This window comes from Aspergillus wentii, assembly GCF_001890725.1.
Source record: "Aspergillus wentii DTO 134E9 unplaced genomic scaffold ASPWEscaffold_2, whole genome shotgun sequence".
NCBI lineage: Eukaryota > Fungi > Ascomycota > Eurotiomycetes > Eurotiales > Aspergillaceae > Aspergillus > Aspergillus wentii.
In genome coordinates, this window is record NW_024467833.1 from 2,199,501 (window position 1) to 2,219,764 (window position 20,264).

A 20,264-nucleotide genomic window follows, 5' to 3' on the forward strand; every position below is an offset into this window, starting at 1 on the left:
TTTTTGAAGTATAGAAAGACCGGCCGACTAATTATTCTTAGCCTTTTTCCTCTGCCTTGCACAAATGATTTTGATAGGAGTTGCTTCAAAATACGCAGCCATCTCATTCCCATTGGTTCTCTTTATCATATATTCAGTCCAAAAGATCTACCTGCGTACCTCACGACAATTGCGTTTCATGGACATCGAAGCAAAGGCACCGCTATTCTCTCATTTCACAGATTGTCTCAACGGTCTGGCTACATTGAGAGCCTACGGATGGCAACACGCTATGGAGGAGAAGAACCGTCGTCTTCTCGACTATTCTCAAAGACCATTCTACCTCCTGTACGCGATTCAGCGCTGGCTTACTCTCACCTTGGACATGGTGGTCGCAGGTATTGCCATTGTGCTGATCGTGCTTGTCGTCGCATTGCGTGGAACAATTAGCACAGGCTACGTCGGTGTGGCATTGTTGAACGTCATTCAATTCAGCCAAAGTATTAAGCTCGTGGTGACATTCTGGACCAACCTGGAGACACACATCGGGTCTATTATGCGTGTCAAGACTTTTACCGAAAAGGTACAGTCGGAGGACTTGCCAGATGAAAACGGCAGTGCTCCTGTAGGCTGGCCATCAAAGGGAGACATCAAGTTCGAATCGGTGTCTGCATCATATAAGCCCGATGAACCAGTCCTCAGCGATGTGTCTCTTTCTATCCAGGCCGGTGAAAAGATTGGTATCTGCGGACGAACAGGAAGGTAAGTTACATCAACATTCTCCGGTCTTAATACTCCTTGCTCACATCCTAATCCAGTGGCAAAACATCCATGATAATGAGCCTCTTCCGCATGGTCGAGCTCACCTCTGGATCCATCACAGTCGACGGCATGGACATCTCCAAACTCCCCCGTCAACAAATCCGCTCCTGCATCAACGGAGTCTCCCAAGACCCCCTCTTAATCAAGGGTACCGTGAGAATGAACGCAGATCCAACAGGCTGCTGTTTCGATCGAGACATCCTGGACGCCCTCAAGAGCGTCCACCTCCTATCAACAATCGAAGAGAACGAAGCAGGTCTCGACGCTGACATCGACGACCTGCATCTCTCTCACGGCCAAAAACAGCTCTTCTGTCTTGCTCGAGCCATTCTCCGTCCTGGTAGGATTCTCGTCCTTGACGAAGCTACAAGCAAGTACGTATTCCTACTTCTATCCCCATCCTGAAATTCAGTCAGCGACAGTAACTAACATACCAAAAGTGTCGACACCAAAACCGACGAAATCATGCAACGAGTCATCCGCGAAAAATTTGGCAACCACACCATCATCGCCATAGCCCACAACCTCGAAACGATAATGGACTACGACCGCATCGTCGTCCTCGACGGCGGTCGTCTCGTCGAGTCTGGAAGCCCTTATACCCTTCTCACCACTGACGATTCCTACTTTGCTAAACTCTACGCGAGTGCCATGAAAGAAGAATCGGAGTGAGTCTGGTTTCCTGACCTCGATGACCTTGATTTAGTAATATTTCTTTCTTCTTTATATATCCTTTCTTACTATATGGCGTGGAGTTGGGTTAATGTTAATAAATATATCTGTCTTCTTCTTTCGCTCGCTTGCATATCGCATATCAACTTCATATATAATTTCTTGCATACTAAATCAATATATATCTAATTGATTTTTATTAATTGTTAATTAGTTCTGATTCCTTGTGATGTGATGATTGATTGATTCTTCCCATTCCCAATGAAACTATGCAGCTAAACATCCTAAACGAGTAAATAACACCCATACCAGCACCGCAACTTGCAATCCAAATCAACTAAACAAGAGTCATAATTTTCTTTTCTGTGAAAAAAACCATCAAATAAACAAGCCTAGATTACAAGCTGGAAATACAAAGAAAGAAGGGGGAGAAAAGACCACGAAAGCACGAGAAAATGTGAAATTTGAAAAAAAAATTGGATAAAAATCATTCGACGCAACTCTCTCCTTCTAAGAAAGTACCATCGTTTCATCATTATCCGCCTCATCAGCGGCATCAAGAAGCCCAAACTCCCAATCACCCCTTTCGATCCTGCTCACTCGGTCTAGTTCGGATTGATACTCGCGCCGCAGGTGGTCAAGCGTGACTATGACCCGTCGCTGTGGTGCGGTATTATGACTGTGCTGGGGCCCGGTCGCGCCAGTGGTGGTTGAGGACTTGGTGTCTCCGTGAGTGGAGGATTTCAGCCCACCCGTGCTGGCGCTGAGGCGGCGGTTGGATGAGAAGGGTGTCGGTGAGCCCATGTCAGCATCGTCCATGAAGACGTTGCCATCGTCGTCGGCTTGCATGCTTCTGCGTCTGTCGGTGGTGGGGGTGATGGGCTTTTCCTTCTCTACGAGAATGTAGGCCTCGCTCTTGTCCACGCATGCAAGGAGGTTGATCAAGGACAGAAGCTCGTGTCTGATCTCCTTGCTCTCCGGGTCGTCCTCTTCGACCGTGGGCTTTGATTCGTCGATTTCCTTGGGTTTGCCGAGAACCAGATGCGACGATGGGCTTTCTCTGGCGTCCCGTAGGCGTTGAACATTGCGGTACGCAATCTCAGCAGCGCCACGGTAGTCGCTCCGTGCAATACGGTATGCTTGCAGAACTCGTTGGTAGTCAGGGGTGTTGTTGTCAGACCACTTGTTGCCAGCTTCCAAGAAAGGAGTGAATGAAGCCTGCTTTCGGGCGAGCGAAACTAAAGTCTCGTCCACATAGGAAGCGACGTTGGGGATTAGCGAAGTTGGGAAGTGGAGAATCTGTCGGAGGCCGGTAGTTCCTGGTCCTGATGCAGCCAGAATGTTTGTGATGAGAGAGCTGAGAGCTGACTTTTGCAATGCGAGATCCCGGTAGCGAGAGAGCGCAGAGTAGGCTTGGTCAAATTGACACGTTCTCAAAGACGCATGGAACAGACGCGAGAGGAGGTCAGTTCGCAAGGTTGTGTACTCAGGGTCTTGCTCATTCCTGCGCTCGCTTTCAAGCGCCTGCAATGCAAGGCTAGCAAAGTCGGCCACGTGGGTGAAAGAGCGCACTTGTTCAAATACGGACAAAATGTGCTGGAAATACTTCGGAAGACCATTGTGGAAGCAATCCACCGAAACAATGTCCAAAAGCGTCGAGGACATCTCGTGTAGATTACCGAGGGGCTTGCCGCAAGCTAGTAAAGTCAGACAAACGAACACTAGCTAAAAATGGGGGCGTCAACTTACAAAGGAGATACGCAGCCTTCCGGAAGTAGATGGCTGCAGTATCAAATTCAAACATAGCCACGTATAGACGACCCTTTACGTAAGTCGCCCAAGAGGTACTTGCCTGAAAGCGGAGGAAGTCCCATGCGAGATCAATATTGTTTTTCGCAATGAGATCGCACTGGATGTAAACCAAAGCATTTGGGTAAGCCACTTCTCCTTGGCGCGTGACCCAAGACAAAACATCTCGTATTCCAAGAGTCAACGTATACCCTTGAGACAGCCCAATGGCTTGACGCGGCTTGATGTCTGTAGCAAACAGATCCTCCAAAATAGTCGCCATTCTCTCACCTTTGCTCTGCGATTCGGAAGACTTCAGAGTGAAGCTCGGAGTCGTGTCAGCAGCGGTCTTTGTAGACCTGTCAGCACATTTCCGAACATTCGAGCTGAGCCAAGACATCATCTCGTACTCTCTTAGCAGAGAAATGAGCGTTGCGAATAGATCCCCCGCGTCGAAATTTGACTCTTCCTCTTGCTGCACTTCGCTGTCCAAGAAAACAACAAGAACCAAGAGGTCAATTAGAACTTGGCGTGTAAGTAGGATTGTTTCCTGAACACCATTCACCGAGACTCTGACACCGAAAGCGGTAGCGAGGAGGTCTGAGTCCTTGCCCGGGAATCCAAGCGGGACAGTATCAATGAGGGTGTAGAAGATTTCGTTCGGTAGGTTATAGATATTCAAATGCGCATTCATAGCTGCGAATAGACCATCGTAAGTCTTATTGGGGAGCAGCTCCCCAAAGTCGCACCGATCTCGGAAAGCATCCATTCTATCCGGAATTGAAGACGAAGGCTCGCTATAGATCTCCGCTTCAATAGCACGCAGACAAGCTGTGTCAAGCTCGGCTGGGAACCTCCTCCTGAACCCTGAAGAAACATCCGCCAAAAAAGATGCCTGTGCAAAGAGATCACCAATCTCCGTACCCAGGTTCCTATGGTCCCAACGATCCACAATCTTGGGTACTTCCGAGTGAAGTTCGGTGCCAGAGTTATGAAGAAGCAGCTCAGTGGAGCTACATTCCCGAATCACAGCACAGCTGTCAGAAAGAAGCATCCACGGGACTTCATAGTAGGAGTCGTAGGAAAGTGAGAGCGGTTCGAATCTTCGCTTGTTAATATCATCGGCGATTTGCCAGAACTGCCGCCATTTGGCATCCGTGTCGACCCCGTATCGTGCAAAATCCATATCATCTTCTGCGTACTTTCTAAGTGACACTGTAGCCGCGATTGTGGAGCATAGTCGTTCTGGCAGGGGGGCGCTTTTCTTCGGAGTAATAGGCGATGAAGACAGCGGCTTGAGAGCCTCTTGGTAGATCGTCAAAGCAGTCTCGAGAACCTCTGGCAAGTATCTATTAGGTTGCAAAAGGAACTTCAACCACTTTTCTGTCGGGTCCACAACATCGGCAGATACCATAGCTGGCGGCAGCTCCTGTCTGCGAGTTTCCACAGCTGTCGACACCCAGTTTGTAGACCAATCTTTCTCCAAAGTTTGGAAGTCGAAGTGCAGTGTGTACAGCTGGTAGAGGCTGTTGTTTCTCCACAAAACCCACAACTCCATGCGCTTTCCCTCATCCATCGGCTTAACCTGGAAGTCGGCAATACTCCAGAACATATTCCCTGTGGAGTCGGGATCCAAGGGTCGAAAAGAAGCTTCGGGGAACAGATCTTCGATTATCAATTGCGATGTCAAGCCCCCCTTCACAGCCCAGAATTTAAAGCGCCCATCCTCGAATGGCGAGTATGTGACAATGTAGTAGCGGTAACCACCGTCCAACACTCTCTCCGCATTGAAAACCCGAATAAAGGACGACTCAGATGGATTCAAAGTATATGATGTCGAATCTGGCTGCTGGATATTTCGGCCCAACAAGTCCTTGGTGGCAGCCAATTTATTTGTAGCAAGGTTCCAAATTTTCAAGGTGTGATTCAAGCAGACGGCGAAGACATATGTCTCATCTGATGTAGTAGCGATGGCATTTGCCAAGTTTGGATCGAGAGTGCGTCCTCGGAATTTCATCGAAGGTTGCGCCGTCCACCTAACCAGGCCACGGATTGACGAACCCCATGTTCTCTCATCGAAGGTAAGAGGGGACCAATGCGAGCCTAAAAAAAGACACAGATCAGCATACAACGAATCCAGACAGTGACAAATTTTGCAAGAAATTACCATCATCGCCAGATCGCCTAGTTAAGCGCAAAAGCGCTCCATTATCAAGCGAGATGAACAGCTCCAACGGACTGCTCGCATGAAGTCGGTGAGGGTAAGAGAAAGACAAAGGCGCAGGCACACAAGACTTGCACCACTCGGACACATTCTCATCAATAGCCGCCGTCCTGCGGAAGAACTCCGGGCGCAGCGTCAAAGTGTGCAGTTGCTTAGAGGCCGTAATCACAAACACGCTCAGCATTTCATGGTCTTCCAAATCCGCGAAAGCAACTCCTGAAGGGATGATGTCCTCCTGAAAGTCCAAGCGCAGAGTAACATTGTATTCAAATTTTTCAACCCCAGCCTTGGTCAGATCCACGCACTGGATTTCCAACACCTTGTTGTCATTGACAACCCTCCACAGGAACGTTCGGGGATAAGCCCTTCGTTTTCGAAAGTAGATGGACCCTTGAGTCGCCAGGTAGCGTCTTGCGAATTCGTCCTCATCTTTCGCGGCGGGCTCTTCGCTGTCTGTAAGGGAGGAGACGGAGAATCGGGTTCGACGCTGCGCGCTCTCGTGTGTTGTTGGGATTGGGATGTTGACGACTGTGTTCGGCGAGTACGGCCGGAGGTCGACTCTTGTGTCCTTGTAAATCTTCGCCATGATGGGGAGATTGACGACAGATGATTTTCCACGGGGTTATAGATGTTCACTTCAGGGCTCCATGGTCTCCCTGCCGCGGTAGAGTTGGGGGTGGAATGAAATAGTAAAATCGCTCGCAACCTCAGAGAGGGACTTGAAAGGCGGAAAGCTGAAGCTCTGTTGCTGCTCAAAAAACAAAGTCTTGGCGCGGGCCCAGCAACGCGCCTCTCCGCCTTGTCGATCTTGGATTAATCTTCAATTAAATCTTGTTCTTATGTTCTATCATTGTTTTGTTTTTCATGTATATGGGTTTTGTTTTGGATTCAAGTACAGTGTCATACTCTAGTATCAAACAATTAATCGTAAACACCGTGACAGAATCTAGACACCACCGAGGATGCCATATGCCATAAAAATCAAAGATATACATGTGGCTAACAAACAAAACTCGTCACACAATTATCGTAATATGTAAGGAAGTGCAGTATTACTGCGATACGATTAGTCGTTCTCCAGGTCCTTGGGGCTTGGGTCCCCGATACCATCCTCGTTGATGGCAAAGAGACAGTCACTCTCGGGCAGACATGGACTGTCGTAGATCTTGCATACTCTCGTTTCGCCTCTTCCCTTTTTCAAACTCAATCTGGTCGTACTGGCATGCGCAATGATATTACCACCAATTGGTTTTTTCGGGTCGGGGTTGAACATCGCACTCGGTCCACCATCAACCTGGGCAACAACCTGGTTGGTGATGACGACTGCGATACCGAATTCATCGGCCAAACGTTGCAGCGTACGCAAGAATTTGGCCAGATGGGTCTGTCGAGACGACAACTCACCACGGCCATTGAAGTCTGTCCGGTACAGTGACGTTGCGGAGTCAACGACAAGAAGAGAAAACCGAGTCTCGCACATCATCTGGGACGCCTGGTTAAGTAGCTGAAGCTGATGGTCCGAGTTATATGCTCGAGCATAAGCCACATTATCCAACACCTCTTCACCAACAAGCCCAAATCGCTGAGCAACAGCCAGCAAGCGGACTGGTCGGAAGGTCCCCTCCGTATCGATATAGAGACACTTGCCTTCACCACCTCCCATATCGAATGGCAACTGACAGGTTACCGCAAGTGTATGACATATTTGACTCTTTCCGGTTCTGAACTCTCCGAAGATCTCGGTGATTGACCCTGTTTCGATGCCACCTCCGAGCAAAGTATCCAGCTGCTTAGATCCTGTTGTAATCGAGATGAGTTCGCTTCGTCGTGCGTGCATTTCGGTGGCTGTCGTGAAACCCATCGGAACAAGCTTCGCGGCTATATAATATCATCAATCAATATAATTCTATCCACGGCATATGCCTGCGTTGACTCACCTTCGACTAAGATCTTAGTGGCCTTCTGCTCCGAGATACCCTTGATTTGCTCCAAAAGTCTCTTTGGACTAAAAGCGAAACGACAACCATCAGCACCATTGTTCTCTACAAAGCAGATAAATATTTAGGGGAAGAAACAACTCACGTATAGGCAATTGACTCAACCGTATAGTAGCCAGCATCAACGAACAACTTGATGTCTCTACCCGTTAAACCAGCAACACCCTGCAACCACCTGTCAGAAATGTACCCCACGGGTAAGAAGCACCAAAAGCCACATATAGCTGCAGCTCTATTCGATGCATCAAGGGTCATGGTTTCTCACCTCCAAGGATGAAAGTGGAGTAGGCGCACCGGGACCGGGAAGTCCATTCTCATCATATTCATTCTGAGTTTCCATGTCTGTCGTCATTTCCGTCTCAGTGGTTCAAGTCTCTCTTCTATTCAAGAATGTCTTTTCTGCAGCTTCGCGGAAATCAATGCCTGTTCGGTACTGATCAGAGTCAACACTACGCGAAAGCACGCGTCGTAGTCTCAACTGTAGCTTACTGCGTGGGATCTTCTTTTGCTTGTAGATCAATCTGCAGACTTGCGTTTTATCGGCTCATTAATAGGACAACCAAGTCTTTATTTCTGAGATATCAAGTCTGTCGATGTGGCAAATCCAATTGATTTTTTTTTTCTCTTGACAATCGTTCTTACGGCTGTGGACGCGTCGAGCTGTCACGAGATCACGTGCGCTTATCAGGCAGCAGGCCAGATCGCCCATTTTGTGCCTTAGGTATCAATCTACGGCAAAATGATCTTCACCTTTCTGCTCCACTAGTCTGTCTATTCTATACTATATTTCTTGATTTCGCGTTTTCCCGGTTCCAGGTTGAAGGACTGTCTAATTTCATGCTTACTTGATAATATTAAACCAATTTCATCTATCAGATATGCCGCTATTAGTCTCGGTGCTTCAATAACAATGTTGGCCATACCAAAGAAGAGTTGCAGTTTCCATAAGGTATACTGTTGCAAAACAAAGTCAAGTTACAGAGTCCAGTGATATCCAACAAGATCAAAGAGTCCAGTGGGACCTAGGCATGAAACATAAAATGATTGAACTTTCGCCCCATGTCCCAGTCAGTTTCAGATGTGCGCTCACACTTTTAGAATGGCACATCAAACCCGTTAACAACTGGGTGTTGCTGACTTCACCATGAAGTCGCGAGAGATGCGCTTGTGATCAATTCTGAACATTGAAGGCTTCATGGCTGAGACGCTCCTAGCTTTGATTTTCGTTTATGGCTTTCCTCGGCAGCACGTCGGAACGGATTCAGTTGAAACGTCTCGCTTGGGCGCGTTTGAATGTTCTCGTCGATTAACCGGCTGATACGACGCCTGAATTCCTCAGATGATCGCCGAGCATGATTTCCTGGGGGATTAATGATCAGTTTCTTTTCACCTAACATGGTAAAACCCTCTGGCTTCTTACCACCGATGATCGATCTTCGCTTGTACTTGTCTGGGGATTTGCCTATCCATGAGCTGCGAACGCTGGACTTGTTTTTCGATTGTGGCACATCCCCCTCGTTTGGAGTATATGGCTCGTCGTTCTTCAATGGGGCGGGATGGGCGTGTTGACTTTCAACGACTGATTCAGAATAGAAGCTTGAGCTTTTACTGTCGCTGGCTACGTTGTCATCCCTAGCTCTCGAGGTACATCGAGGATCTGGTCTGTTGATGTGAGACGCCACCGGGTATGCCAGACTGGTCTTTGACTGTGCTCTCGGGACATTTTCAGGAACTGAATCTAATCGTGTCGAGACACTCGAACTCGATGGTCGGGTTCCAATTGGGGTACCAGGTTTCTGGGGGGTAGGAAGCGGCGTGTTGTTGTCCGAGGAGATCCAAATCCCTTCGACTTGAACTCCTCTCTCAAGAGCTCTGGCGCCAAATGGAATGTCGCTTCCTACAGTCAGCATAGGGCGTAACTCGGCATCCTGTTCTTCTTTTTGGTATGCTTCTGCCGCTGCATGTTTTCTTGTCATTCGTCTGTTGTATAAGAGGATGGAGAAGGAATAGATGAGCACGAGAGTCTTGCATCGTTAGTAGAAGGTCAAGTTGCGGGGAGGTCTTCGTACGATGAGAAATGCAAGCACCTAAGGAGTTTATGTCAGTCAGAATCATTAAGGTAACATTTGGGATAGTCGTACAGTGCTCAGTTTCTGCCATAGGGCCCAGCCAACCCAAAACTGCATGCTGGATAACTCAGGCTGTCCCGTTGATAGTCTTCGTCGTGGTATGGGTTGGGGATGGCAGTGGCAAAGCGTAGATTGAGTCTGTCGCTTGGAAGCAGCGAGCCAAAGGAAACTATCCAGAAGAATGGATATATTCGTTGCCAAACTGCTTCTAGGATAGCCTTGATGGTTGCCAGGCAGTGTAGACTGTAGAGAAGCGGAGAAGTTTCATCTGATCCTCTGCCAACTTGCAAGCAGAAAGACGATGGGAAGAAGACTGAAACATTTCCGAGTCATAATAGGAAGAACAGAAAGCGGGCAGACGCTCTGTAACCTGAAGTGGTCAAGGGTAGGAGCGTGGGAGGTGAATGCAGACGAGGGAAAGGGCGACACTTCCATGGTATCTTATATGTAAGAAAGCCATGATAAAATGCGATACAGATAGAATAGATTTTATTGGGAAAATCAAGTGGATTAATATACAGCAGAAGAAGGGAAATAATGATAATAATAGGGGCCAATTGCGAAAGGTATACAGACTGTAGAGGATGTCGTACACCACCCACCACCCACCACCTAGATATATAGCCGTGTAAATTAGTTGAATAGAAAACTATAACTATAATAGCACCGTGTTTCTTTATAAGAAAAGTAATTAAATGAATGGGGATAAAAAAGAGAAGGGGGACAAAAGGCCGGTCGGGATACAAAAAAAGATGGACGAAAAAAAAAAGAGGCAAAAAAGAAGATGCAGTTGTCCAACCAAACAGCCAATTTCCCTGTAACGGGACGGTGTAATCTGGCGACGCCATCCCAGGGTGAAAGTGTCTCTGCAGAATTGCTTCCCTCAAGGGTCACTTTCATTGCTTAACGCCTTGTAGCATCGTGGATTACTCGCACGAGTACAACGACGACCCCAGGATTCGTACCAGGCACCAGTGCCCGCTGACTTGCGCCGAAGCAAGGTCACTGACTTGGCGGTCGGCCTCCCACTAGGTTATCCGTGACAGATCAAGAAAATACTCTCCTTCTGAGTATGTTAACCTTGTTTCCACTATTTTATTCTACGCGTAATCTCCCATCTAATTTGAAGAATAATCTACAATCAGACAGCATCCTTATCCTCCGACCCAGCCATATGTGCCGTTCAAGGTCATATGGAGACCATGAATTATGTATCTTTCTGATCACATCTTCCATTCGCAGCGGTTCTTCCTTCTTCAACTCTCGGGAAAGGACTGTCTTTACATCTTTCAACACGCCCAGAACCCTTCGTCGAGCCTCAAATCTTATCGAAGAAGCATAAAGTCTCTCGAGTTTCAGGCATATATAACGCCAATCGAGGTCATTGCTATCCTCAATGATCTTGTCTATCCCAAACAGTAGTGATCGGGCGGTACGTTGACGCCAGTACTCATTGCCGACGGGCACTTGGATCGCACTTTGCAGACAGATGCAGTCCCAGTGGCCAATAAAATCAAGGATGAGATACAGAATATCGCAGGGTAAATATGACAGCCTTGAAAGCTTTGGAGTGTTGGATCTTTTCCGCAGACTGCGATAGTTTGAGGGGTCCTGACGTCCTATTGCCTTGCTCTCCTGGACCAGCCCTTCAAGTACCGGTGTTCTCGATGGATCTGTTTGCCATGGATTAGGCGTATACTCGCGGGCATATAGTGCAATGGGAACTTACCTTGAGTATGGTCCAACCACACATTCCCATAATTCAAGGCGCAGGCTTTCATCAGGGTGATGGCCAGGAAGAGTCCGAGATGGTCGTGGACTTTGGGTCCAATGACCTGTTGAACAAGAACCCAACAGCGCATGTGGATAAGAACGGCGATCTCTTGCCAGTCGGGCTTGGGACTAACATCCCAGAACCACCAGACAAGGAGGTTGCGGTGCACTCGAGCGAGATCTGTCTCCATCCCCGTTGGCTTCCCAATCACAGCCTTTCCCGAGTCGCGAGGGGGATAGAAATATTCGTCCTCTAACCTCTGTCCAATCCCAGAGAGCTTGTATCGCTGCTCGGCTGAATCATACATGACTGTACGGCGTAGTTAGAGATGTAGTAGGATAACCTAGCTTTTTCAGACTCACTGAGGCGATAAAACTCCCTCCAGATAGTCTCTGTGGGCAGCGTTTTTTCCAGTTCTGCCGGGTCAACGTGACGCATTTTTGAACTCCCGCACGTTTGCTTCTCGACCACAAGGCCACATACGACGCAATGTATGTCTCCCTTCATTATAAATTGTATAAATGATGATTGTCAATGGTGCATGGAAACAAAGGCCAGGTAGGTGCATGATCTATCTCTTTTGATGTCATCATGATCAGTGCAAACTAACTAGTTGAGATAGGATTCGGTTTGCACTTATACAAGTCAGGACTGAGGTTTATCCATGGGAATAACCTTGCTGGAAGTGGCTTCACTCTGGACTTTCATGCAGTTCATATCATGTTACTGAGACCAATCCAAGATAGGCAAATAGCTACGGTCTATCTATCTATCTTCATACTTGCTGTGGGTCCAGGGTCTACTAAGTACGGAGAACCCATTTAAAACTCGAACTTATAGTGCCGTTCTTCTTCGTAGCGCAGTCTAATGGCAGCGCTTCCACACCTTTGGCCTCTACCTTTGGGGCAGTTTTAAAATGGGTCTACTCGCGTATCTGATTCTATCATGTTTGAACCGTTCAATTAACCCCATTATTCCAAGTCAAACACTGTCTGCGTATGGGATTTATTACCGAGGAACTGTCACCCTACTCTTAGCGCAGGGTCCTGTTCATCAAGACCCTGAAACGTCTAAAAATTGGCAGTTTCAGTCATCTCAATTTTGGGCGAAGATGCCACTAGTGTTGGAAATCTCGAACAATATAATAGCAGGATATTTCTAGAAAATACAATTTTTTTTTTTTCTCTATTCTTCATATTCTTCAACATTGAAAAATAACATCAAAATGCACATCACTAACCTCATCCTCCCACTATTCCTCACCAACATCGCCCTCGCAGGCCCCATCGAGGAACGAGCAACCCTCGTGGAATGCAACAGCCAACAAAAACAAATGATGCAAGCTGCAGTGACACACGCCGGCCAGATGGCCCAAAAAGCCGCCGCCAGCATCAAAGCCAACAACGTCACCTCCCTCTTCCAGGGCTTCTTCAAAACAACCGACTCAACATCCATGAACCATGTCGCCAAAATTCTCGAGGAAATCTCCGATGAAGCATCCAACCAGGGAGGCGGGCTGGTGTCGTATTCATGCCAGCCGGATGGGTTGCAGTGCGCGCAGGGCTCGTTCACACAGACTGGGTATGCGGAGACGGATGGGTTCAGAGGCGATGTGAGGACTTGTCCGGCGTATTTCCAGCTTCCGCAGGTGTCGGATGATTGTGCGACGCTGGATCAGAGGACGTCGAGTCTGCATGAGTTGTCGCATACCAAGGGTGTTCTTGGGTTTGAGGTGTATGGGCACGACGCGGTGTTGAAGTTGGATACGCAGACTGCGTTGAAAAATGCGGAGAGTTATGCTTTCTTTTCAAAGTGTATGCCTGTCTCTTTTCCCCCTTTGCTATCTGAATTGCTGCAAGGTACTAACTAGTGGGTAGCTGTCTATCTTGGTTGTGATGCTTCGGCTTCTTCATCTGGTTTGGGCTCATGGTTTCCATGGTAGAAACATGGGCGACATATACAATAGAGACATGATTTATAGAAAAGACATTTAGACAAGACCCATTGAATATATCCAGCAATTTCTAGCATTGAGCACCCCGTCCACCTCTCACTTCAACAACCAAGTCCCTCATCAGCTCATTTTGGCTTGTTGCACATGGAAACGAAAAGAGGAATCTTCACTCCACACTTGCCCGAGCAGCAATCGTCATGCCTATTACACAACGAGTAAGTAGGAAAGCATGGTCCACCATGCTCTACACGGCACCGATGATCGTAACAGATATGACTGTCGATGCAATCCTCGTCACGGCGACAGCCAGCTCTGCACTTCTTTCTGATGCAGATATGGCCCGAGCCCGGCTTGCAGTCGGCGTCTTTGGAGCACTTTTTTTTTCGAGCAATGTCGGTGTTGTCATCACCGTCGTCGTTGTTATTGTTGTTGTTGTCATCGCGGAGAAGGATGAGGGCTTTGCTTTCTTCTGGAATGAAGGCTGCTCTGGATGCTATGAGGACAGCGAGTCCTATGGCGATGATGTTTTGGAAACGAGTCATCTTGATAGCGGTGATTTGTCTGGTATGCCATAGTGTCAGTCTTTTGCATATAAATTAGAATTAAAACATCATCAAGAGAAAAAGCGGGATAGATAAAACCTTCCTTGAGCAGGGTGTTCTTCTTTTCCGATGGAGCTGTTGGTTACGCAGATATGAAAATGAGGATATTCAGCCTGTCAAAAACTACATATTGACTGGCAATTCCAGAACTTTTCCTAATCCGTCCTATATTACATTTATCCAAACTATTCAGGAAAGGTACTTCAGGTCTGCCTGGAAGAACCAGAGAATGGCAAAGTATGTCACATGCAGGCGGCATAACTGTATGGTGTTCATCATGATCCCCAGATGCATCATGGATGGAAGACAATTTCAAATGCGATTTGCCATCTTATTGTATTAGAAAATAATACATAGTGGTAAATGTCACCGTATTGGGTAGATTCTGAGATATCTTTGAAATAGCTGGTCTTTTTCACTCTCTGTAAAGCTTTTGGGAATGGGGGCTATGTGTATGGTATATTTGTATATTTGGCAGAATAATGGAAAGGAAAAGGGGCATCGTTTGATTCAAACTCCCAGTCTTCCAGTTTTCAGTTTTATCAGGCAGTGGAAAAAAAATAAAAATAAAAAATAAGCGGGTTCTAACATTGGCAGGGAGGCTCTCCTTCCCAGCCCAGGCACTGTGGTCTAAAGGGCAAAATGCATTTCTTTAACAGATGCTTTGGGCGAATTTCTTGTCTAGGATGAGGGGGGTTGCTTATTTGGGATGGATATCAACCATGAAATACAATACTACATACGCCTAGGTACTGGTACCTGCTATTGACTGAACGGTGTGTTATATATCGGTGCTGGGTCCTCTGTCATAGTTAGAATCAATACACATAGGAGAGAACCATTTCCACCCTACGCAAATAGTACCGATGGCCCAAGGCCTAAGTTGTGTTTGCATATACTCGAGCTCTGTGTTGAACGAGGGCCTCTCGGTCAACACCACCGAGAATAGCGGTGAGAATGCGATTATCCGCTATATTGAAGCCTCACCGCGGAGAGGCCAGGCCATCCGACGGGATCACCGTTCGTTCGTCTCGGGTGGTAAACATGGAGAGGGGCTACAGGAATGAATGGCTATCCTGGTCAATATTGCAGCTGATGACAGGTTCGTTTGTATAGAGTAAAGGGATCGCTTAAGAATAGTGCGAATAGCTTCATGCATTCGAATGCGACGATATCGCAGTAGTCAGAGAATTAAGCACGTTGAAGAATTCTAGCCTTTCTCATTATTCAAGTCCCTGTAGCCTTGCCATTACTATGACATCTAGTGAACATGTATCTGTATACTCCTTGTTCCTGTTTTAGGTTCATAAAGTCGTGTATATTTAGTATAGCTTCATAGAGCACTATTTATTTTGAGTGCGCAACTGAAGAGCTCCAGTAGCTCAATGGTAGGGCGCCAGACTTGTTAGTACCCCCACTATTCAGACACACCTTAGTTTCACTTACTAACCATAATCCAGCTAATCTGGAGATTGCGGGTTCGAGTCCCGTCTGGAGTACGAATTATTTTTTCACCTCTTTTATGTGTTTTAGTTACCCCGCTTTTAGCCTCGGCTATAAGGTAAAATATATAATAAAATTTCAACCTTCGCTCCAGTAGCTCAATGGTAGGGCGCCAGACTTGTAAGTTGACCTGACGCCATGAACACTTTGAATAAAGAACTAACAATGCAATAGCTAATCTGGAGATTGCGGGTTCGAGTCCCGTCTGGAGTATTCGTCATAATTATCTTTTTGCATTTTTTGATTAATTTTGATTTGCCGTCATAGACCCCACCTTCAGACCTCGCCTATAAATCCTAAATTGGACGATTGAAACACTCACGCTCCAGTAGCTCAATGGTAGGGCGCCAGACTTGTAAGTTTAATCGACTCTATGTTACCCATTTAATTCTTAACTAACAGTATCACAGCTAATCTGGAGATTGCGGGTTCGAGTCCCGTCTGGAGTATAATAATATTCTTTTTTTTATTTTTGGCCTTTCCCACCCTCTTTTTTCCATTCTTACTGTTCTTTTTTAAGGACCTTCGCAAACCTTCAATAATAGTCAAATCCCTAAATAGTAAATGGTGCCCATCCCACGTTTCTACTGTAGTATCACTCTGCATTGCCCTAAGTGCTCCCGTCACGTACCATCGGGGCGCATATCATCACCAAGTTGCATTTTATCTTTCCAGAATCATGTATAGAAAACTAGGAAGTGGCTTCTCACAATATCAAAAATCCTAGGAATCCAATGGTGATGAAAACAAACTACTAAATATAGGTGTTTTCGAAAGAAATTGCAATTGGTGGGTAGTTGTTATGTTCGATATAAAGAGAATGATAGATGAAGCCCAGAACTTAACGATGTGTATATTTGTATTCATCAAGGTGAAGCAACCTGAGGCGTCTTTCTAAGTACGTACCCCAAGGTAGGTTGCCTCGCCAGCGTTTGTTGCTAGATCGTTGTTTGTTCTTGCAGAACGTACATAGACCAGGTCTACACCACTCCACTGCTCTTGAATCTCTTCTCCCTGTCTCTCTTCTTCCACTCCCCCCTTCTCCCTTTAAAGCGCCTGTTGATTCTTCCTACTGTGAGTTCCATTTCTTTCACACCACTTTAATGCTCAACTCTAACTCCAAGCTCTTTACTTCTCCCAGGAATTTTGAACCCAGGAGTCTATGACTTTCAAATAATACAGCCCCCCCTTCCCACCAACCTCTCCAAACGGCAAACACAACATGTCATTCCTGCCTAGTGACTGTATTCATTGCAGCCAGTGTGGGATGACTGGGGTGACGCGGAAAACGTGTACGCAATGTCTAAAATGTGTGTACTGCAAAGCACATGGCCATCTTGTAACGAAGTGCCCCAATGTAAAACCTTGCCAGAATTGCGGTGAAAAAGGCCACCCAAGCAACCGCTGTCGTACACGAACTGTCCCAAGAGCTACCCAGCCAAATAACCAAAAACGAGATTTGGGCCAGGCTTCATGGTCTAGAGTCGGCGTGCCGAAGAAACCTAGGCTTGTCGAGGGACCTGTCAACTTATCGCAATACACCCTTAACATCTCAATCAACTGTCCAAAGCATAATGACGAGAAGTGGTTCGCTATACCTCAAGAAATCAGAGATGTAAGAGCTCTGGTTTTGTTTATAATCTAGATATAAAAATGTTGTTGACACGCCCCCAAGGATGTATCTCTGCAGGAAAGCATACCGCTCCCTGACTTAGAGAAGCTGTGCAGATCTATCCAGTTGGAAATAATACAGGGCCTTTTACCGGGATCTGATGCATTACCATATTCAAGAGAGATTGAAACACATGGCGGCAATTTAACTGTTGCCAAAGGCCTTCTTGATCTTGTGCGCCCTGAGATAAAATACCTTCAAGGCCGCCAACTCTCTCGAAAAGACCTCGACGAAATCAGACTTCAACAAGATAATGATGACCCGTGGTTAGATCCTATGGGGTACATGGACTATGTGACTGATATTCGAGACGAGAACTTTCTAAGAATTTATATCGGCCAATGTGAAAACGCTCATAGACGGATAATTTACCAACATGCTCAATCCATAATGCAGGGTTCATATGAATCTCTGCATTATTATATACTGTGGCTAGGAAACGGGAGTCGAACAGCAAATTTTATCCGGCTATGGTCGTTCCCAGAGGACGAGGAAAAGGACAATGACTGGTACCGGATAAGATGCAATATTCTTGAAGCTCTCTTTTGCAGGTTCTTTTCTACCCATCATGGCATGTTAGAGCCTCCGGAAATTGCAAACAACAAAGCACTAGGTGGATTTGGGCTTAATGTCATGTCTCCATTACTTCAAAGTGTGACGCTCACAGCATCCTTGAGAGTGCAGGCTGCTATAGGTCCAAGCAAATCCCCAGATGTGCAGATTCGACACTGGGCAACTTTCCATCCAGGACAGAAGCTTAAGATACACAAAGCCGAACGACCTTTGTTCTCCAATGACTTCAATTCGGCTTTAAAGACCGCACTGGGGAATGAAAAGGAGTTCTGGCTTGTCAAAAACGCTCTGTCCATGAACATGAAGGATAAACAGACAGGAACCATTACATCAACACCATTTTTCGGTACACTATCTGCAGAAATAGGGTTTATTCTGGACTTTGTCGCTGTGTCTCCTGCCAATGATTTGCCACTGAGTCTGGGTAGCACAGAGGCGCCAGAAAATCTTGACTCGAAAGTTCAGCTGCCATGGTCCCTTCAAGGATGCCTGTTTAACGAGACCAATGTCCTTGTTTGGACCTCGAACTTCCGGGAGTTTCTGCCTCTTTCCGCAAGAGACTTTTCCAAAAATAGTTCGAGCTTTTGTGATGAGTCCCTTATTCTGAATTCCCATCGAACTTTGATTGAAACAAGTCATCTGAAAATCATCCTGGTATGCGGCCCACGAGCCGAAAAAATGATTCAAGCCGTACAAAAAGGCGCCTGCAGATTCTCCCTAGAGCTTCGTGGGTTTAAATATTCCATGTATATCTCTAGTGGTCTTGGAGCTATTCCGAAACGACTGTTCATTCGTTGCCCAGAGCTCCCCTCCCAAGTTTGGTCCACGAGCTCAGCTCATACTGCAAAATTAAGTGAGGTAATCAGATTTGCCACCTCGGTTATAAGTATTACGGGGATCAGACCCTATTTTATTGAGTCAAGTAGTGTTGTTGGTACTATTCTTGGCCAGGCTAGAAGGGAAAGATTAGGAAACCCTATGATGACGGTAGGAACACTTGACGAAAGCATTAAACTTTGGCTATTCCGCAAAGGAATCAGAGATGAAAGTGACCTTCGTCATATTGAAGAGCTTGCTGAATCTCTCACCGAGGGACTACTAATGGTACTGCACGCTCTTCCAAGAAAAGGCCCATACGGTCAAGGCAAAGTACCAAATGCAAAGCCACAGAAAGCCGAAAAAAGTGCCCACAAACAAGTTCCCTTCGATATCGAAAAATACACGGCCGTCAAGGAAATGGTACATGATCTTGTTTCACAGCGTGAGCATGAATTTGCTGAAAAGCTGGCAAGATTACCAAATAATCTTCTTAGACGCTCTGGAGATACCGATTCTACTCTATTGATCCAGTCTGATGTGGCTTCTGCGCCAATTCTGCCATCTCCTAGAGTAGATGACGAGGAGATAAAGCCGGTGACAGATGTCCCTTATCCCAGCCAATGGGAAAATGACGCCCATCATGAAGCACTCCCTGAGGACTTAGCGCATCTGTTGGATACAGGAATTCAAAGAGGAATTTTGGACACGTCAGAGGATCCACTGCTTCATTATGAAGAAAGCTTACGGACTAAATTCTCAAGAAAGGGCGTATCAAGAAAAGACCAAGAATCTCATCTTAATGGTCTAAAACGTCAGCAATACATCTGGAGAGAAGAAGCCCCAGTCTTTCGAGAAAAGGAATACAAGTACAATGTACCCCTCGGTGTTTCTTATCAAAAGGTCAATTCGTGTTAACTATTGTCCTATTCGTTTCCCGCCAGACATGGATGTTGGGGATGGTACTATCTTTGTGCGCATTGAAGTTTCCGATTCGGGATCAAGACATCCTAATATCTATGCAACCTCTGCAATACATAGTGACCCAGCAGGTCGTCTTGCTTTCCTTGTGAGATTTACTGATTCAAATGGGATAGAGGTCAAGTACTATGAAACAAACCCCAACCAGAGCCCTCTCTTTCGTGCAAACACCTTTGTTGATATCCTCATTGATGGGAAATCAGATGAGGAAATTGCCCAAACACCGAGAAGATATTTGAATTTTAAAAGAGGCAGTGCTCCACCGGGACTTCAGAGATTTGAAGGCGGTGATTACACAACTTTGCCATCGTCTGCATAATGGCCAAGGATATCATGTGAAAGGCAATAAAGGCACTAGATTACTTGAGGGACTGGTTGTACTGAGACTGGCCTGGGACTCAGAAATGGTGTTGTTAGGATTTTTTCTCTTAATCAATAGGATTTGGATCTTTATCCATATGTCTGTTTAATACGATCTGCGATAATCTCCCGTGGTATGTTTCCTTCTGAGGTTTCATCATATGTCTACGGACGATCCGTTAGCAGACGGCCAGAAGACGGGTGAAAGCAGGAGCAATTTGTGTTCTAGTAATTAGAGTAACAAATGATGGCTTGGGGGAGAGAGTTTCGAGTGTTGTATGGCCGTACGGAGCATCTTGTTCATACGACATTCATACGCGGGGACGAGGGCCGCAAGATCGCCGGGGAGGCGAGGAGGGAGGGCGCCCCCCCGGGGTGCGTAAGAATAGAAATAATATATAAATCTCAGATAAAAAAT

At 46.5% G+C, this 20,264-nt stretch overlaps 8 protein-coding genes and 3 non-coding genes across 11 annotated transcripts in view; 6 read left to right on the top strand and 5 right to left on the bottom strand.

Moving 5' to 3' along the window:
- abcB (putative ABC multidrug transporter) overlaps positions 1–1,473 on the top strand; it is a gene marked incomplete at both ends in the record, with an annotated part of 5,257 nt that extends 3,784 nt beyond the window's left edge. Inside the window, 3 exons of the mRNA XM_040837199.1 lie at positions 42–741; positions 798–1,175; positions 1,242–1,473. Of these exons, the coding sequence (XP_040692565.1) occupies positions 42–741; positions 798–1,175; positions 1,242–1,473 (1,310 nt within the window). The remainder of the gene's footprint in view (positions 1–41; positions 742–797; positions 1,176–1,241) is intronic.
- Positions 1,474–1,983: 510 nt separating this feature from the next.
- On the bottom strand, positions 1,984–6,357 carry ASPWEDRAFT_149504 (nucleoporin Nup120/160; the record flags this gene model as incomplete). Its single annotated transcript, XM_040829573.1, has 3 exons — positions 5,429–6,357; positions 3,223–5,364; positions 1,984–3,170 (listed from the first exon to the last, which is right to left on the bottom strand). The coding sequence occupies exons 1-3, from the start codon at positions 6,069–6,071 to the stop codon at positions 1,984–1,986; spliced, it is 3,972 nt and encodes a 1,323-aa protein (XP_040692566.1). The 5' UTR covers positions 6,072–6,357.
- A 70-nt stretch (positions 6,358–6,427) lies between these two features.
- On the bottom strand, positions 6,428–8,058 carry ASPWEDRAFT_127748 (recombinase RAD51). The gene is made up of 5 exons (XM_040829231.1): positions 7,972–8,058; positions 7,748–7,915; positions 7,568–7,647; positions 7,423–7,490; positions 6,428–7,363 (listed from the first exon to the last, which is right to left on the bottom strand). The coding sequence occupies exons 2-5, from the start codon at positions 7,832–7,834 to the stop codon at positions 6,552–6,554; spliced, it is 1,047 nt and encodes a 348-aa protein (XP_040692567.1). The 5' UTR covers positions 7,835–7,915; positions 7,972–8,058; the 3' UTR covers positions 6,428–6,551.
- A 229-nt stretch (positions 8,059–8,287) lies between these two features.
- On the bottom strand, positions 8,288–9,721 carry ASPWEDRAFT_36579 (uncharacterized protein). Its single transcript, XM_040834495.1, has 3 exons — positions 9,624–9,721; positions 9,552–9,569; positions 8,288–9,506 (listed from the first exon to the last, which is right to left on the bottom strand). The coding sequence occupies exons 1-3, from the start codon at positions 9,666–9,668 to the stop codon at positions 8,676–8,678; spliced, it is 894 nt and encodes a 297-aa protein (XP_040692568.1). The 5' UTR covers positions 9,669–9,721; the 3' UTR covers positions 8,288–8,675.
- ASPWEDRAFT_345481 (uncharacterized protein) lies at positions 9,700–10,659 on the bottom strand. Its single transcript, XM_040834028.1, has one exon. The coding sequence runs from the start codon at positions 10,457–10,459 to the stop codon at positions 9,941–9,943; it is 519 nt and encodes a 172-aa protein (XP_040692569.1). The 5' UTR covers positions 10,460–10,659; the 3' UTR covers positions 9,700–9,940.
- An 80-nt stretch (positions 10,660–10,739) lies between these two features.
- On the bottom strand, positions 10,740–12,111 carry ASPWEDRAFT_36580 (uncharacterized protein). Its single transcript, XM_040834496.1, has 2 exons — positions 12,008–12,111; positions 10,740–11,943 (listed from the first exon to the last, which is right to left on the bottom strand). Exon 2 carries the CDS (start codon positions 11,690–11,692, stop codon positions 11,231–11,233), a length of 462 nt encoding a protein of 153 aa, XP_040692570.1. The 5' UTR covers positions 11,693–11,943; positions 12,008–12,111; the 3' UTR covers positions 10,740–11,230.
- A 493-nt stretch (positions 12,112–12,604) lies between these two features.
- Positions 12,605–13,579, top strand: ASPWEDRAFT_180361 (putative metalloproteinase). Its single transcript, XM_040831839.1, has 2 exons — positions 12,605–13,199; positions 13,263–13,579. The coding sequence occupies exons 1-2, from the start codon at positions 12,611–12,613 to the stop codon at positions 13,325–13,327; spliced, it is 654 nt and encodes a 217-aa protein (XP_040692571.1). The 5' UTR covers positions 12,605–12,610; the 3' UTR covers positions 13,328–13,579.
- On the top strand, positions 13,579–19,888 carry ASPWEDRAFT_180362 (uncharacterized protein; the record flags this gene model as incomplete). Its single annotated transcript, XM_040831840.1, has 2 exons — positions 13,579–13,903; positions 17,277–19,888. The coding sequence occupies 2 exons, from the start codon at positions 13,579–13,581 to the stop codon at positions 19,421–19,423; spliced, it is 2,472 nt and encodes an 823-aa protein (XP_040692572.1). The 3' UTR covers positions 19,424–19,888.
- ASPWEDRAFT_t43 lies at positions 15,313–15,440 on the top strand. The gene has a single exon. It is a non-coding gene; the product is annotated as a tRNA-Thr (tRNA).
- On the top strand, positions 15,532–15,657 carry ASPWEDRAFT_t44. The gene has a single exon. It is a non-coding gene; the product is annotated as a tRNA-Thr (tRNA).
- ASPWEDRAFT_t45 lies at positions 15,767–15,893 on the top strand. The gene has a single exon. It is a non-coding gene; the product is annotated as a tRNA-Thr (tRNA).
- Positions 19,889–20,264: the final 376 nt, after the last annotated feature.